General features: G+C 40.2%; 2 protein-coding genes across 2 annotated transcripts; one reads left to right on the top strand and one right to left on the bottom strand.

The window, feature by feature from the left end:
* The first annotated feature begins 3,634 nt into the window (after window positions 1–3,634).
* On the top strand, window positions 3,635–10,267 carry itih6 (inter-alpha-trypsin inhibitor heavy chain family member 6). The gene is made up of 10 exons (XM_026332672.1): window positions 3,635–3,755; window positions 3,899–4,073; window positions 4,201–5,802; window positions 5,960–5,992; window positions 6,511–6,558; window positions 6,644–6,673; window positions 6,822–6,866; window positions 6,952–7,065; window positions 7,145–7,528; window positions 8,443–10,267. Exons 2-10 carry the CDS (start codon window positions 3,914–3,916, stop codon window positions 8,685–8,687), a joined length of 2,661 nt encoding a protein of 886 aa, XP_026188457.1. The 5' UTR covers window positions 3,635–3,755; window positions 3,899–3,913; the 3' UTR covers window positions 8,688–10,267.
* An 890-nt stretch (window positions 10,268–11,157) lies between these two features.
* gdi1 (GDP dissociation inhibitor 1) lies at window positions 11,158–16,827 on the bottom strand. The gene is made up of 12 exons (XM_026332684.2): window positions 16,473–16,827; window positions 16,268–16,333; window positions 15,209–15,316; window positions 14,946–15,045; window positions 14,589–14,723; window positions 14,274–14,472; window positions 13,921–14,052; window positions 13,708–13,807; window positions 13,394–13,565; window positions 12,427–12,571; window positions 12,239–12,293; window positions 11,158–12,015 (listed from the first exon to the last, which is right to left on the bottom strand). Exons 2-12 carry the CDS (start codon window positions 16,310–16,312, stop codon window positions 11,863–11,865), a joined length of 1,344 nt encoding a protein of 447 aa, XP_026188469.1. The 5' UTR covers window positions 16,313–16,333; window positions 16,473–16,827; the 3' UTR covers window positions 11,158–11,862.
* Between the last annotated feature and the right edge of the window lie 1,185 nt (window positions 16,828–18,012).

Genomic DNA, 18,012 nt, shown 5'->3' with positions numbered 1-18,012 from the left:
CATGAATAAAACTTCACAGGAATCATATAAGAAAACATAATACTACCCACAGAAGATGCATAATTTGATTACTAAGAAGACTGGAAACTACTCTACTTTAAAAAAGTAGAACAAATAAGTCAACATTTCAGGCCAAACAGCAGGCCTGGAGCTGGATTTGGGAGCGGAAGCAGGTCAGGAGAAGGTGGAACCCGAGGGAAGATGAATACCAGGCTTTGTAAATCCAAGTCAAAAAATTAATGGAGAAAATGACAGGAGCTTGCTGAGTCTCCCTTTTCTCCCCCACACAGTTTACTGAGGAGCCGTGCCAGTTTAGATATGCAACACAGTCACACACCTACACCTAATATATGTACTGTACTGTATGTGTACCTCCATGGAGGTGAATGGAGACTCAAAGTTCTTAAGTATGTGCGAGTTTGGAACTTTTACGACCATCACATATCTTTCTGTGTCATTTATTTTTAAACTCCTCTCTTTCATAGACACACACACACATATTTTCACATGCACACTCCGAACCTATACAGCTGTCCGCACATCACCAAATACCCAGAGGAAAAAGGCTGTGGCAAACATATTGCGTTAGTTCTTAGGCATTTCTGTGTTTGAAACTAAGAAGTCTGTGTTCTGTGTGTAGGTCACCGATGTACAGCCATTCCTTTACCCCTACTGCCAGCCACACATATAAATACAAGCAACCCCATTTTCCACTCTGCTCTCTCATGCCATTCTGCTCTGTTTCTCAAACAAGAGTCACTTCAAGCCTGTGGGTTTATTTTAGTTAGCCCTTGATGTTTTTTTGCTTGGATATATTTGTTCTTGACCTTATTTTAGCACCTTGTTATGTGACATTGGTGGTGACCAAAATCTAGGGAGAGTGGTGCTCCCTTGGAGTGTCACTGGCTTACAAGATCCCTCTGTATTAATGCTGTTTTTAGAAGGAAATTACTCTTTTTCACTCACGTTTGTAACCCCACCACCTCCACATATGGCACAAACTCCAACTGTTGTTTACAGTTGGAGTTTGTGCATGGTGCATGTTTGTGAAGCAGCTTTGTGATAGCTGTGGAAATAAAGGAAAGAAAATGAAGTAAATCATGATTAATAAGTCATTGTAGACCAGGCGTATTCTGACTGAAATATACTATGCTGTGCGTCTCAAAGGGAGCTATTTCTTCTTCCTTTTTTCCTCTATCCCATCAGCACCTCGAATGGCAAGGTGTATGTGGCCCAGGTGAAAGAAAGAGCTGCTGCCAGGAAAATTTACGACGCTGCGAAGAAGCAAGGAAAAACAGCTGGACTTATTGCTACCAAGTCAGTCACAGGCAAAATTAGAGCTTTGTTACTTTAAAATATGAGTATGATTCAGTAAACACATGTTTAATTTGAAATGTTATACAGTGTGTTTTACCTCACTTTTATTCTGTGGTGTTGCAGAGAGAGGGAAATTGAGAAGTTCCGCGTGGCAGTGAGTGTGCTATCGGGAGCTCAGATATCCTTCTCCCTGACTTACGAGGAGCTGTTACCTCGCCGGCTTGGACTCTACGAGCTCAGTTTGGGTCTGAGGCCTGGACAGCCTGTTCAGAACCTGACATTAGATGTCAGTATATCAGAGCGGACTGGCATCAGTTTCATCAGAGTCCTTCCTCTAAAGACAAGCCGGCTGCTTTCCACCACCACTCAAGGTAAGGTCTGACAGTCCCCCGCCCCCAAAATGCATGCTTAATGCAAACATTGCATGCACATGTTCCTTTAGCAAACAATAGAGCACTCGACTTTCACACACTAACTAAAACTGTAGCTCCTTCACTGAAATTGTGCCATAAAGATATGGAGAATCGATAACAATCTAATTTAATGAATGGAAAATACTCTACATCGATTTACTGGGAAAAAATCCTATTGTGACCATAGATAAACCCACACACTCAACTGTCACACACATTATGAAGCAATATATTCATTACTGTTAACAACCCACAGCTGTTACTCATCGGTCTTTCAAATTTAAATGTATAAAAGAGGTAGGCTACTGTTTACATATAGCCATACACTTTCACACACAGTTATTGAGGGAAATTGACATGCAGTGAATCAATGAATGAAACTTACTGTACTAACCTTTTCTTTACAGCACCAGAAAAACATGTCCAAACAATTTAATTAGTTTCACTTTCTTAACCCTACTGTTTGTGCAGCATTATGTGTTAAACTGCAAATGTCAAGTGCTAAATTTTTCTATTAATAAACCATCCACAGACGCTGTTTCTTTCAGAGGACCCGTTAATAACTTTATTAAAGACGAAGCTCAGTGGCTATTAGAAACTCTGTTAGCCAAAGGTTTACTCTAATGTTTGCTATATGGGCACTCATCCTAGTCTCGATTAATACTAATAGGGTTGTTTTGTCTCTTGATTAAATAGTCACTTGCATCTCTGCCATGACTTTTCTGTTTTTGGGTGATGGGTTATTTTTAAGTTTCCTGGATGTGCAGTGTGGATATTAAATATTGACCTTGGATCAAAAACCATTTGTTTGCATAACAGGGAGGGAAGGTAAAATTGTTTTCGACAAAGAAAAATTAGGAAGATAACAAATAACAAGCTTTGATGTGACTCACAACTAGTAGGCTGCAATATGAAGTTTTACAAAGATTTGTTTTTGGCATATCATTCCACTAGATTATGTGAAAGTAAGTAAGTAAGTAAGTAAGTTCTGGGTCTCCCATGATCCAGGGCCCGGGACAACTGATCCCATATTCCCCCAGTGTCATTGTATGAGCATGTGTAAAACCTTTCAGGAAGACTCAGAAATGTCAAGAGACTTTCTGGTTGTTTGATAATTCACAATTGATCATACTGACAATGACATTTGGAGAAATTGTTCACCATTTAGGAAAATGTGGCTATTGGCATTAGTGTTTCCTGAGGTGCATAACAGCTAAGCTAATGTAGCAAAGCCAAGAAGTCACTACTCACAGCCAAGAAATAGTGTGGCACGTCACCATCCCCACCACACCTTTTGTATGTATTTAAAAAGAGCTTTAAAGTGTTGATGAACAGTTTAATTGGCTTCACTGTCCTGTACAGGGCCAGGCTAATTGATATGCCTTTCTCCAGTGTTTATGCTAAACTGGGCCAACTAGCTGATGGTTGTATTGTTCAGACATAAGAGTGGTTTCAATCTCATCATCTAACTTCTTTCAGCAAGAAAGCAGATTAGTGTATTTTATTAACTGATCATTTAATGGAGATGTCCTAGATCATTGCTTAAACCAGTTTTAACTACTTCTACTTGGCTTTAACTGGGATTGTTGGTGTCTTGCACTGTAGGTGATGGAGACGCCCCAGCCTCCACTCATGTTGAGCGGAGCACTGGCTGTGCTCAAGTTTGCTACAGTCCCACTCTGCAGCAGCAGAGCAGCATCTCCTCCAAGGGTCTTGATGCAGACTTTATCATTCAGTATGATGTGAATCTCAGAGACCTAATGGGTGACGTTCAGGTCTGCTGCAGTTTTTATTTTTGGCACATGAGCGTGCATGTTTGTCAAAGTGTAAAAATATGTTTTCAGTAGCAGCAGAGGAGGTCTTTAATGTAATGTACAACATCTTTCTTCTGTTCTTGCACTCTCTCAGGTATATGATGGCTACTTCGTGCATTACTTTGCGCCCAGAGGGCTTCCAGTTGTTTCTAAGGATGTTATATTTGTCATTGATGTCAGTGGGTCAATGACAGGCAGTAAGATAAAACAGGTACAGTGGACAAAGACACTTTACTAAATCTCACTGACCCCTCATGGCTTGAGTTTCTCTCTGATGAGAAAACTTTAAATATCACAACATTCTGCCAAATATAATGAGAATTTGTTGTTAATAATTCTAATGATTTTTCTCAGTAGACCAAGCAGGCCATGAGCACCATCCTTGGGGATCTTAGAGAGGGTGATCACTTCAACATCATCACCTTCTCAGACAAAGTTCATACCTGGAAGAAAGGACGAACAGTGCGAGCAACTCGACAGAATGTACAAGATGCCAAAGACTTTGTCAAGATGATAATTGCAGAGGGATGTGAGTTGAAATGTATTATTGTCTGAAATGTAATTTTGTAGTCAAAGTTAATCATTAACTTCCTTATTGTTAACCCTAATCCTCACCTTCAATGCTGATTGTCCTCAATCTTTCACTCTTGAATCAGGGACCAATATCAATGCAGCTTTGCTCACAGCTGCCCAACTGGTCAACCCTCCATACTCTGGCTCGTCAAACCAACTCTCAACCCGGCGTGTCCCTCTGGTCATTTTCCTCACCGATGGTGAGGCAACCATCGGCGTGACAGCTAGTGAGACCATCCTTAGCAATGCCAAGAATGCGTTAGGCACAGCTTCTCTGTTTGGTCTTGCCTTTGGGGATGATGCAGACTTCCTCCTTTTGAAACGCCTGGCTCTGGATAACCGAGGTATAGCTAGGATGGTGTATGAGGATGCAGATGCAGCCTTGCAGCTGAAGGGTTTCTATGATGAAGTAGCTAGTCCTTTGCTATCAGACATCCAACTGTCCTACCTGGACGAGCAGGCGTTTGACATCACCCGTTCACTGTTCCCAAACTACTTCCAAGGCTCCGAGTTAGTGGTGGCTGGGAGGGTTAAATCAGGGGTTAAGGACCTAAAGGTGTCAGTGTCTGCCACTGGTTCAAAGCAGCGTGTTAAGTTGGAGAATGATGTCTTGATTTCCCATGCAAAGGGAAATGGGAGTGCAGATTCTGTAGACTGTTCAGGAGGCCTAGAAGGCATCTCCAGTTTTGTGCATCGTCTCTGGGCATATTTCACTATCAAAAACCTTTTACTGGCCAAGTTGAATGCTACAGATCCTGCAACTCAGAGGTTGATGGCAGATAAGGCAACCAACCTTTCCCTCAAATATAATTTTGTAACACCAGTCACATCATTAGTTGTGGTTAAGCCAGATATAGATGAACCAGCTCAAAGTCAAACCACTGTAAAAGCCACCACAGCAGTAACTATAACCACAACAGCAACAACAACTGCTACTACCAAAATATCAGCTGTTGGTGCTGCAAAAAAGCTCAACTTACCTTTAAACTCCAGGTCTAAAAAAACAAAACCAGACCCTCAGCCACCTCAAAATACAACCCAAACTAAAAAAACCTCCTTGCCATCCTCCTCAGCAGAAACAGTGTTTTCACCATCCAAGAAAACAACAGTAACAACAACAACCTCAAGTCCCAGCTTTGTCAGAACTGTCCAAGCACCATCATCTGGTAAAAAGCCCAATCCTTCCCAAAATGATTTTAAATCTGACTCTCCTCCTGCTGGAAAGATATCCACATCTATGCTTAATGCTCTAAAAACAGCACCACCCCCTGCACCTGGAAAAAACTACATCCCTCAGCCTAACGCCATAAAAACAACCACACCCTCTCTGATAGCCACCACTACCACACCTCCACTCATTTCAGCCAGAACCAACCCTGCGTCACTGCCTGGGAGACCTCTTACCCCTCTGCTCAGCACAGTGAAGACAGTTCTCCCACCTGTAAAAGTGACTGTGCCTTCCAGAGAGAACAACACTACACCTGCTCCAGATGCTCATCAGCCTGAAATTATCACCGGTCTGCCAGAGCTGTCATTTCCGATCCCAGCCCCAGATGTGGAAGACAGCAACACAAATTCAAGTGTTGACACAGACCTGAGCATTGCCACCCTGGTGTCAGCCACCTTCGCCCCCATGCTTGGTGTAACAGGTGGACCACAACTATGGGAGGCAGCTGAGCTTCTGGGTAGGTTGTTTGCCATTTTATCTGTCATTTACAATGTATGACTCACAATCAAAGCTTCACTGTGCACTGAAAAGATACAAGAAGGCGTCAGCTAAATACTAAGGCTATAGACTCTGTATAGTTATCCTTAATTTAATGTTCTTTATTTCCCCACTAGATGTCTCTACTTCCATTCAGATTCAGAGAAAAGGTGAAACTGAACTTCTTTATTTTATGTTTCTGAGAATATAATTGCATTTGATTTGTCAAAAACAAATTTAATTAGAAGGGTGGGGGAAGTAAACAGATACATTACATTAATAAAAGTACCAATCCCATAATGTATAATGTAAAAATGCTCAAGTCCGTACAGCACAATTATTTTAAAGTATCACTATAATTAAAACTAACTTGAGAATTTTCAGAAATATCATTAGCAAAATCTGTTTACAAAAGATTGTTGATACTGAATCATTAGTGTGTTCATATGTTAATGGTATAGTTTGTAGAGGTGACTAGTTTACATGACTAGTTTACATTTATGTGGTATCTTGAAATTATATATAAAATACAGTGAAGAATTTAAGTGAATGTACGGTATGTACCTACTATTGACAGATGTTTCATTATGATTATGATTGACCGTGGTATCCTGTCACTATCTGTGAAATCTACAGTAAATTCCTTGTTGGAAAAGATAGTTCCTCATTGCTTACTTCCATTTCTCAGATTATGAAGCTACTTATGACTATGACTACGACATCAGCTATGATGCCTGTAAGTCTTAAATGTTTATCAGAGCCTACAAGTTATTGCAACTGTTTTTCAGACCTTCAATTAAATGATTGTCACTTATTTTTAGGGGATGATACTGCAGATACAGGGTCATTTGGTAAGTACTCAGTGGATGCTATTAACAGAAGCATGTCTTGAATAGTGTCATTTATTGTGGAAAGACAGCTCGCTATCATTGCTGTCATTGATTTCAGTGCTTGGAAGTGAGAAGGACTGTCCTTTAGTTCAATGTCTTGTACTTTTAGAATCTCGTTCCAAATTGAGCACCATCAGGATCTTCTCCTCCTCAGGTTGAAAACATGCATTTTGTTCATAAATAAATAAAAGTCAAACACTTTATGTAGTCATATTAATGCTCAGTGTTGTCTGTTCTAGTTGATGGAGATCCTCATTTTGTGGTCCACCTGCCAAAGCTGTGTCAGAACCTGTGTTTTACAGTTGATGGCAGGGCTAATGATGTTCTCAGACTGTTAAATGACCCAGAGAGAGGTATGTAAAAATTGTGATGTACATACTTACCTTTTGGGAGCAGTGTAAAATGTGTTCATGGGTCTCCTTCCTCTTTAAGGGATCACTGTGGATGGCCACCTGACTGGGGCTCCCTCGAAGCATGGCGTAGAAGAGCGCTCCCGAACCTTCTTTGACCAACTCACCATCTCCTCAGCCACGGGTGGCTCTGGTAACATCATGATCACATTCTCATTGGATGCTGTCATGGTGCAAGGGGAAGGGCAGGATATTCTCCCCATAAATCAGCAGGGATCGGTGACAAGGCAGGGTATGACGGTTGCTGTGGACAACCATCGGAGCTGCTGGATTGAGCTGGCCAAGGATTTGCACTTCCTGGTCCTGTTTCACCACTATAAACACCCTAACTACCTTCAGATAGCACACCTGGGTTTTTACATCACAGATGGACGGGGGCTCTCTGCTTCAACCCAAGGTCTACTGGGTATGTACACATCAGCTTTTTAACATCAGCCATCCTGTCCTATCCCATCCTAATTAATTAAAAGTATTATAAGCAAAATGTACTTAAGACATCAAAACTATTCCTTCGACAGAAAAATGTCCCTTTCTTATGCATATAGTTCCCAAGCTGTGGTGTGCCCCCACTACAAGAGTTCTCAAGATAAATCTGAGGGAGAGATGAAATGATAAGATACAAACATTTGTTACACAAATTTCGGTTAATTTTACGTTTTGTAAAATATATATTTTATTTAAATGAACGTTGCTATAAACTTAACAAACAGCTTACATGCCAGCAGTGGTGGAATGTAACTTGCGTTCATTTATTCTAGTACAGTACTTTAATTCAAATCTGAGGTACTTGTCTATAAAGTAGACTAAACCATCTAAACCAGGAGTAAAATGAAAAAAACTATAAAATTCTACTTACACTTATTGCACCAATATTAAGCATCTGATCATGTAATATATAATCATATACAGCATTTAACTATACTTGAAGTACATATGATCGATATACTTGTGTACTTACTGATATATATATATATACTTGTGTACTTACTGGATGCTTGTGTAGTATTTTCATTTTACTTGTAATGAAGTATTTTTACATTGTGGCATAGGTACTTTTTAGAATCTTCTTCCACCACTGCAAGTCAAACAGAATGGGATCTACTGGGTTAACAGTGAATTATATTTTAAAAGCTTATTATATTTTTAAGTAAAATTTTAACCTTGGAAATAACCAATAGCTATAGCTGTCAAATATTTCCACTGAAGTGCAAAGCAGCATAAAGTTGAAATAGTCAAAGTATTTGCATCTGAATTTTGTACTTGATGTACTTTACAGCAGCTACTTTCCACTTCTACTGTCCTTGTGTAATGTGTTTACAGGCCAGTTTCAGCATGCTGACATGAGTGTAACTGTGGTGAAGCATCACTGGGCTAACAAGGAAGGAGTTTTAGCCAGGGGGATTCTGAGGTGGGAATCAGAACACATGTCAGTCACCTTGCAAGACAAGACGCTAAAGGACACTGTGCGGAAACGCCACTTCAGCAAGTGCTGGGTGGTGCCCAAGTCAGATATAGAGAGACTACTGGGTCGTCCGTATGAGAGCTACATCGTGGATCATGTGTAACTGTAGCTGAGCCAACTCCACCTTGGTGCCTCTCTGCAGTACAGCGAGGTCACATCAATTATCATGGCATGGTTATTTGGATAAAGGGTGAACAAGAACTGGAGAAATACATGAGGCTAAAATGGCGCTGCCACAGCCTCTGAATGAGAACATCTAATATTCCATAAGGAGCAGCACAACACAGGTGTGGTTACAGCAGAAGAAAGGAAGGTGTGGCATATTAGAGATGATAGCAAAAAAGAAAACTGCAAATGAAGGAATAATGAGGATGGCGCAACAAGTATAGTGAAGGACTGAATGATGCCTTTGTGCCTTCTCCACTGAATCTGAATTGGATTCAGGCTCTGTTTTCTGTATCTATGACAGAGACGCAATGTTCTCCTGGTCGCATGGCAACTACAAAATGTCCATTTGTGCTGAAGCAGTCTTGTGTTTTCTTCAAAATGTTTTGTACACTAAATGTGTTCACAACATCAGATATCTATCAGATTATTCTTAGATTTCATCATGGAATGATTATTTGGCAAAGGTAGAATCTTCGGAATATTTTGTAATTAAAATGTAAGTTGTATTTTGTAGTAGTGTATATAAAATACTATGTATGTATGTATGCATGTATAGATAATCCTCCAACAAGTTACTCACCTGGATGCAGCAAATTTAATTTCAAAAAAGAAACACAAAACAAAACCAGTCTTCCCAGGTTTGCCATGTGCTTTTTATTTTTCTATCATTCATAATTTAATTCATTTTAATTGTTACACAAGACATTAGGCATTGTTCACATACTAGTGATCAAACAAGGACAGTAAGATTTCTACTACTCAGCCTGAACTATTTCTTTTGTCAGATTCAAGGGATATTGTCAATAGTGGTTTTCGAAGGCCAAACTGTAAATGAAAACAGTACAACCACACACGAGGCTTTTGTTTCTAATAAACAAAATCAGAGAGGACAGTGCCTGATGCTGAGCGAGGGCAGGTAGGGAAGGTTGTTAAATATATCTATGTTCAAAGAGTAAACAGTATTCCAGTTTTTATCTGATAACATGTTTCCAGGATGAAAACTACATACAATGTTGAATGATGCACTGTGTGAAAACACAGCTGTACAGATTTTGATTTCAGCTCCATGTTAGACTTGTTGCACCACCATCAAAACCTGTTTCTCAAGAAAGGAAATAATCATATTAAAACAATGATGCACTGGAATGACCACTAAATATGGTAAACATAACACATGACACAGCAAATAACAAACAAAAAAACATGATTTCAGTGTGCATCACTTTTTAAATTCATTTCATTATCAGAAGATAAGCTAACAGCATAGCATATTCAGCGTTTGACGTAAACTTTTCCACAATACGTCAGTGAAATTTAAATAAATAAAGCAAAACAGTAAGACACATGAATACCCCCAACACACAATAATTGACTCTTGAGTTAAGAGTTAAGGGATTGGTTGTAGTGGATAAAGTGAAATGGGACTGCTTCAGTGTTTTAGCCACAGATCAGTCTGGCTCTGAGTGAGTATGCACTGCAGATGAGGAATTGTACTGAGGTGTATAATAACTGCTCTGATTTAAGGAAAAACCATGTTCCCTTCTAATATTCTTAGAGATCTAGCAAGCAGGGTTTTTTTGCTAACAAGAGCAACACCATTTTTGGCACTAGACTGACCTGCCTCTGTAAGTTAGAACAAATAAGGAAACTTTTTGAAAGGGCTCAAACATGTGAATCAGACATCAAATTAAGGCTACAACCAAACAAAAGCATCTTGGTCCATTCTTGTGGGGTGGCACTGTGGCTATTGCTATGCTACAAAGTCTTCTAAAGTTATGGGAGTGTTTCCTTAAAGTACTTCCCTAAATACAACCTAGTCTCTAGGGCAATGGCTTATCTCAATGACATACACAAGACCCTATGGTGCTTTCACTGAGCCGAAACTTCAGTCTTCACCGTCTTTTCACTCAGGAGTGAAACTTTGCCAACCAAATCCAAATCCAAAACATTCCTCACACACATTCTTTTCGCCATGGCACACTTACTCACATCTCAACAAGTATAAGTTTGCCATAAACCACTCAGTGTCCACCACTTTGCCAAATCTCCAAAATACTTCTCCCAACTTTATCATCACCTGCCGTTCCTTTTTTAATGTTCATGAAGACCACAGTTTCAACCTCAGCTCTGTAAACTTCATAACTTCAGCCAGTGAAATGTGCACCAAATATACAGAAATAAAACTCTTCAATAATTTAAAATGTTAAAAGTAAACTATTCAAACTCAATTGACTTCACATAACAGAAATAAAGGAACATTTTTTTTTTTTTGAGTGGGGGTGTGGGGCGGGAGGACAGTTAATAGCCACCGGTTAGCTTGCCTGCTAGCACAGGGAACACAACAGCATTGCAAAGTGAGCACTATCAGTTGACAAAACAGCCCATTTATATGTAACTTTTCATCATGTTTTTTTTTTTTGGATGTTTTTTTGTTTTTTTTTTTGGCCTGACCAACAGATTTTGCCAAAAGGAGCGGCATCCATTGATGATATAACAGGTAAAAGACCAGGTAAAGGTAAAAGAAACGTGAAAGCAGGGCTGACAGGAGCAAAGTGTTGGATAGTCCAGCTTTCATAGCGTAGTGTCATTTGAGTATGTACAGTACTGCTGAGTGGCAAAACACGCATGCATGTCAACTGGAGATGATCTTTCCAGAGGATTCTACACTAAGCCTCAGTGCCATCCAACCTCTATCCACCCCAAACTCTGATATGTGGAGAAAAATGTTACAGAAAGTATGAGATGCTTTGATAATAGTTAAGACATGAATATACTGTAAAACCTACAATGGAATGAAGACCACATCAACTCTGTTTTTCAGTGACAGAGATAGGGACTGTGAGAATTTGATGTGTTAGCATTTTTGTGTTTGAATGTGTGTCAAGAGAGAGGGATATAAGGAAAAGGAGGCAAACAGCTTATGGCCAGCAGAGCCCAGAAACACACCCTCTCCGCCACTCCTACATCACCATACCCCCACCCAGCCCATTTATTTGTAAAGCACTACTCAGGCACCCTGTCCCTCTGCCACACGCTCTGCCATCTCTTTTGCCTCTTTTTGCCGCGCCTTCTCTCCCAGCCCCGCCCTCTCTCAGAAGCCCCTCTATCGCTCACTGCTCGTCTTCCCCAAACACATCATTCTGTTTGCGTTTCATGTTCTCAAAGTCAAAGTCGCTCCCGGTCATCCGTTTGTAGATGTCCTTGATGTCATTGCAAGTTGTCTCGAAGTGAGTAGTGGCATCATAGGAACTTGAGGCAAAGATCTGGGAAGGACAAAATAATTATTGAAAAAAAGAATATTGAAAAATCTAGAGATCAAAGTCATTATGATACATCATCAAAGCCTGTCTTAAAACAAGATCAGCTGACCATAATTAACAATGAAGTTGGTTTTGCTTGTTGTAATCATTCCTCCTGTTTATTCTGGACATTAAGACAGCCTTCACTAAAGACCTTTAAAATGCTTGTTTAAAAAAAAAGCTTTACCTGGCTCTCAGTGCCATCATCTGTAGGTTCATAAAGATCACTAATAGCCACAAACCTGTAAATAAACATTTTCATTAACTTAAGCTGGTTATGAATCACAAGCTTTGAATAACTTTGTATTATGTTATCAACAAACAATAAAATGCATGTGGATGAACAATGGCACAGAAATAAGTAATGGGATTGACTTTTGGTCAATGGGCTCCAGCAGCTCCAGAGCTGGTTCAATCTCAGCCTCGGGCTCACTGGTTTCCACTGTAGTGCTGACAATGGCAATGTATTTCCCCTGGGCTGCCACATTGTGAGCATAGGAGATCATGCACACGTAGATGTCTGGAGAAATAACAAAGGGGTTAAGCGTAGGACAAAGTGAAATTAGTTACCTTAAACCTGCATTAAATTATTTTTGGCCACTCAGGGCGTCCTTGACAACAAGCTCTGAAAACAATTAAATGTTAGTCTCTTATAAAGTTGTTAGGGTGCACAGCTAACTATCTACATATCCAGGAGATAAGGAGTGATTTTTTCATTCATGTGGAGTCATATTTTACAGCCACCTGGTGAACTAGATATAGTTCTCCACTTAACCCAGAGGCAAATATCTGGCCCATTAGCTACTGTATGGAGGTAGGTAGTTTTGTAAATTAGAAAATTAAACTGTAATTAATTATTTATTCAAAGACATATAAAAATTATAAAAATCAGATTCAAATTGAAAGCTTGCTCTTACTCTTTTATATTATTAGGTGACATTGTTATGTTTTACAGAGTTCAAGATCAATACTGCAGCTTTCAGTTTCAAATTCTAGCTTTTCATTAACAATTTTATTTTTCAAATTTAAAACTATTGGCCGTGCTTTAGCTGTAAATGTTCTGCTATGTTTACCAGCTGGTCATTAGCATTACTGGTTTATGCTGGGCAGGTAACAGTGGGAGAAATCTTATCTTGCAAATACCCAAAAGCTAACTGGGAGACTAGGGAAATTACTTGATTTGTGCCCATAGCTTAGCTTCATATCTCCAGGTCTTAAAATCAAATCAGTAAAACTGAACATTCAGAAAGGCCATATTTATTAACACTCTTATTGCTTCAGTTTCTAAGAACCTGTGTTCCACCACTTAGCTCATTTGTTAAAGATTGACAATGATCCTCACCTGAGTTGCGGTTAACCTGATTCTGAGGAATGATGATCTGGCAGGAGTTGGCATCATTAGTGTTTTTGATGGGGTGGCTGAGGATGCAGATCACACGGATCACCTGACCCGCCTTGCGGACGCGGTCTGGGATGTAGCTGGGGTCACAGATGAGCTGCTTACAACGAGCCACCTGCAGCGGGAGTGAGCATGTGCAGGATTTAAAGCACTCATTTTCTTATCCATTCTGGCCACACCAGTGTTCATGATAACAATAAAAATATATATATATATAAACAACACAGTCACAGAGAAAAAAATTAGCATGACTCTACCTCGCCCTCAGACTTCACTCCAATCACATGGCCACCTTCCATCACAATCTCATCCACTGGTTTGTTCAGCATGTAGGTTCCTCCATAGATTGCACTCAACCTAACATGACAAGTGAATCAGGCCTGTTAAATTACTGGGTGTTCCTGTATTTGTGAATCTGCTACTAAAGACCATCTCTGTAGCATCTTAATCATCAGAACTGAATCAAATACCTGGCAAATCCCTGTGGCAGCTCCCCTAAACCATACAAGGGGTAGAGGTAGGGGCTCTTCCCGTACCGTGCCAGCGACTCACTGTACAGTTTGATGCGATTGATTGTTTCCAAACAGGGAACATCAAGATAGCTGATAGAGAAGAAGACATAAATGAACTTCAGTCTCATAGTAACATCCTACTCCATGCTGAGTTGGCCAGAAACGACATTAAAATGTCACACCTTCTTCTGAGAACATATTCCTCAATAATTCTATGTTACAATGTTCTAAATGCAGCTGAGAAATTAAAAAATGAAGCTGAGAATTAAGAAAAGCATTATAAATAAGTGTAATGTGTTTTTTGGTCTTACTCATCTGTCCTGTAGAGGGCCAGGGCATGGCCAGTGAAATCAATGACATCCTGGCCGAGGTCAAACTTCTTGTAAACATCCCTCATCGTTGTGGCTTTGGGGTCCACGCCCTCAAAGGTCTTAGGGTCATTCTCATCAAAGTTGGCCACAAAGACTAAGAACTTCCGAAACCTTCGCTTCTCAAACATCCCCATCAGGTCTGGAAATGCAAAGGAGGGCTCCATGTTGAAATAACACCATGATTATTTAATAATGATGTAAATGCTCTACCCATGATATTTCTGCTCACACAGCTGCAATAGTCAAGCTGCTTACTTGAAGCTAGCGCCTCAGTCTCAGTGGACGGCACCTTGTAGATCTTTCCTCCTTTGTAGACAAAGCTTCCTTCCACAACTTTAAAGTCAAGGTACCGTGTCACTTCTGTGTATAGCAGCATCTTCACAAGCTGACCTGCAATCCCAAAGATGCCCAAGTCCGTGTTAGAGCAATCAACCCTTCTCCTTGACAGTATCAAGATAAAGAAAGGCACATATAGTTAGCCTGATAATTTACTCCATTGTTCCTGGACCTTATCAGTCAATGATTATCTAATAACTGCCTATTTATCTTCTCATTGTATGTTTAGATTTTTCTAATGACATGTTCATTCCTAGCAAGTAATCTGAGACTGACCGTTGGCCATAAGAAACTTGGGGATGAGGTCAACATTCCAGTCTCTTCCTCTGCCCATTGACTCGGGTGGGCTATCTGGAAGGTTGAACCGCTTGTACAGCTGCGAAAAAGGACAGGAAAAAGAAACATCAACAACATCCTGTAAGGCTAAAATCTATAAAGCTCACAGAATCTGGAGCATTACAGCCAATCTACACATGAAAACAGTAAAACACGGACATAAAAATATTTTGATTGGTATTTTAGATCCCAGAGCCCTTTACCTCCTCCAGGGGGGTGATGGAAGAGCTCTCCCCACCATAGTAAGGGTTCCTGTCCATGTGCAGAACCTTTTTCCCATTCACAGACATGATCCCAGACAGAATGCATTCCTGTCAAACAAAGATTTAATGCCAAACATTAAAAATTACAAGCGCCTTAGGAAGGAGGTCCCTCACAGTTGGTCATTATAATCCTACAAAATTACAGTGCAATTAACTCCTCTGTAAAATAGTTTCAGCACAAACTCAACATTATCACCTTAATCAAAAATGATTTATTGCAGTAATGTTCTATTAGACTGACTTAGTTTTGCCTAAGTCTACCTAATAAACTGACAACTGAGAGTAAATACTAGTTAGGTTTTGACAGAAGGCTGCATAGGACGATAGGAGGAACGCCGTGCACATGCATCAGTGGATCGTTTCACCCATGTATCCACTGTAGTAACAATAATAACAGTTAAAACAATGGCAAAGTGTATGCTTAAAAACGATATGCCAACGTCATCATCACATCCTGACCTACAGGTTTTGTGACCACGCGTTGTCAAAAGGAGATCTGATACATTTAATAAAAGTAGAGACTTTAATGCGTGCGAAAACCTCGATCGGCGTCATGTGAAACGCATCAGGCATATTGTGCCGCAGTGGGTGTGATGAGTGAAGGGAGCTGCGACGGCAGGAGCAGCAGAGGAAGCCTCAGTCATGTAATAAACCCGTGCTGAGGCCTTAGCCTCAGGATGGAGGCCTGTCTATGCAAAGAGGACCATGACACACTGTGGGGTTACGCCTAGAAGATGCTACTGGGTGTAACACAACACTGAGTCGGCTGTGACAACAAAAAAACAGCTCCTGGAACATGGTGGTGCACACACAGGTCGAGTGCTACGTGTAACAGCGCATTTCTTATCAGGATTTTTTACATCACAAGCAGGATGCAGGAGGCTTTACTTCTGAGCTAGGAGAGGACAGTGGGCCCACTGTCCGGTCAAAATAATTATTTAACACGTTCACACAACCAGCTTGGTTTCTATGCAGAGGAAATGAAGCCTGACTACTTACTGTGAGTCCGGTGCCCAAAACGATCACATCATATTCCTCATCCATGTTGTCTCACCGACTCGCCCTCTTTGATGAAATGAAGAGTATTAAAGGAGAGAATGCCAAAGAGTCCAAACCCCAGGAAGCTGCTTTCTCTGCACAAGTGCACCAAATGGTTCGTTCAAAATGAAATATTATTTATGAAACATTAGGCTTTAATTACCACCTGAATATACTATCCACACTGTCACCGGCGAAGACGACCAAAGATGGCCTTGATCGTGGAGCGCTCTAGAACAATATAAATGCGCCTCAACAAATAGTGCGCATCCTCCCCGTATTGCCACACAATAGACTGAAAAGGTGTCTGTAACTAGAAACCCTGCTCTGGGCTGGCTCTATCGAGTGACGGTATACACTGTTCACTTTCGCTTTAGAGTTTGTCTTGGAGTTTTCCATTTTTCTTGCCATTGTAAATACATATTGCCCAAGTCTGTGCGTGTCTATTTTCTTTTCTATCCTTCCTTTCCAGTTGTAGGCGCAGCGTTGCGTGGATGCAGGCACTTGTATCCCTCCGCCGCCACAGCTGTGTGGATGGGAGTTGCTTCCACAGACTGAATGTACGCAGCCCCTTTCATTACACAAAATGGTACACGTTTACTGCTTGTGTGTACAAAATGATCATACACAGATATTAAAGTAGTGAAATGGCGAAAGTGCAGTGCGTGTCAGCACCATGGACAGTTGCCAGGTGTATCTGTCATTCATTGACAGCTCAGCTCTTCTGCGTTATAGCCTACACATCACGTGATTGTTTATGACACTGTTTTCCACTGCTTTTGGAGCTTTCATCTGACAAAACACCATTTATAAATCCTTTAGAAGCTATAGTTAATTACTTTCTTAAGAGGTAATACACAATTTCTTAATGTTTGATTGTAAGTTCTAAGCTATTAAGAAGAACAATTTTGGGTTGCCAGATTGAAAAATATCCTCCTCCAACATGATTGCCTGTCTTTTCTGTAAACTTACTTCAACTAAATCTTCTGGCAAAGATGTTACAGACAGTTATAAACTTTATGTTAAATGTAGTGAATCCAAATGTTAATAAATCCATCATACAACAATCCAATGTCCATTGTTTAATGAGCAGCTTATAAATTCATTTTGGTGAAGATGTCCTGCAGCTCTTTTCCAGAAGTTAAGGTATAGAAAAAAAAGTATTCAGATCCATTCAGATCCTTTGCATTCTAAGCATAATTCATGCATTGAAAATCATACTGCATTAAAATGGCGCAAATATAATCAGGAAGTACTCAGTACATTTGCAGTCATCCATTTTCGTTTGCTTGCATTTTGTCTGTGTGAAAGAAAGCGAGCTAAGGGGAGAAAGCCATGCAGGAGCCACAGAGGCCCCAGATGGATGACAGTGCTGTAACCACTGCAGCACCATGCTGCCCCTTCTCTGTCCATCTTTTTCCACAAAATCCTAAAACTATTTAAACCCCTAAAATGAAAATAATCAGAATGAAAATATTTATTAATTGCATCCCTAGTTCAGTTTACCATCATAAAAATGGGAAATTAGAAATACCCACAGGCAGGAACAAGTGAATTTAAATGATTAAGCTATTAAGCTGTTATAATTAAACATTTTTACTCTATTAATTGTTGCCAAATAACTTTCTGCCAATCAGCTAAACAATGAAAAAGTTCCCCTGAGAAAATGGGGTTTTCTGGCTGCCTAAGGAAATAATGAACCTGCA

This window comes from Mastacembelus armatus, chromosome 7 (assembly GCF_900324485.2).
Source record: "Mastacembelus armatus chromosome 7, fMasArm1.2, whole genome shotgun sequence".
Taxonomy (NCBI): domain Eukaryota; kingdom Metazoa; phylum Chordata; class Actinopteri; order Synbranchiformes; family Mastacembelidae; genus Mastacembelus; species Mastacembelus armatus.
This window is presented reverse-complemented; position numbering and strand designations above follow the sequence as displayed.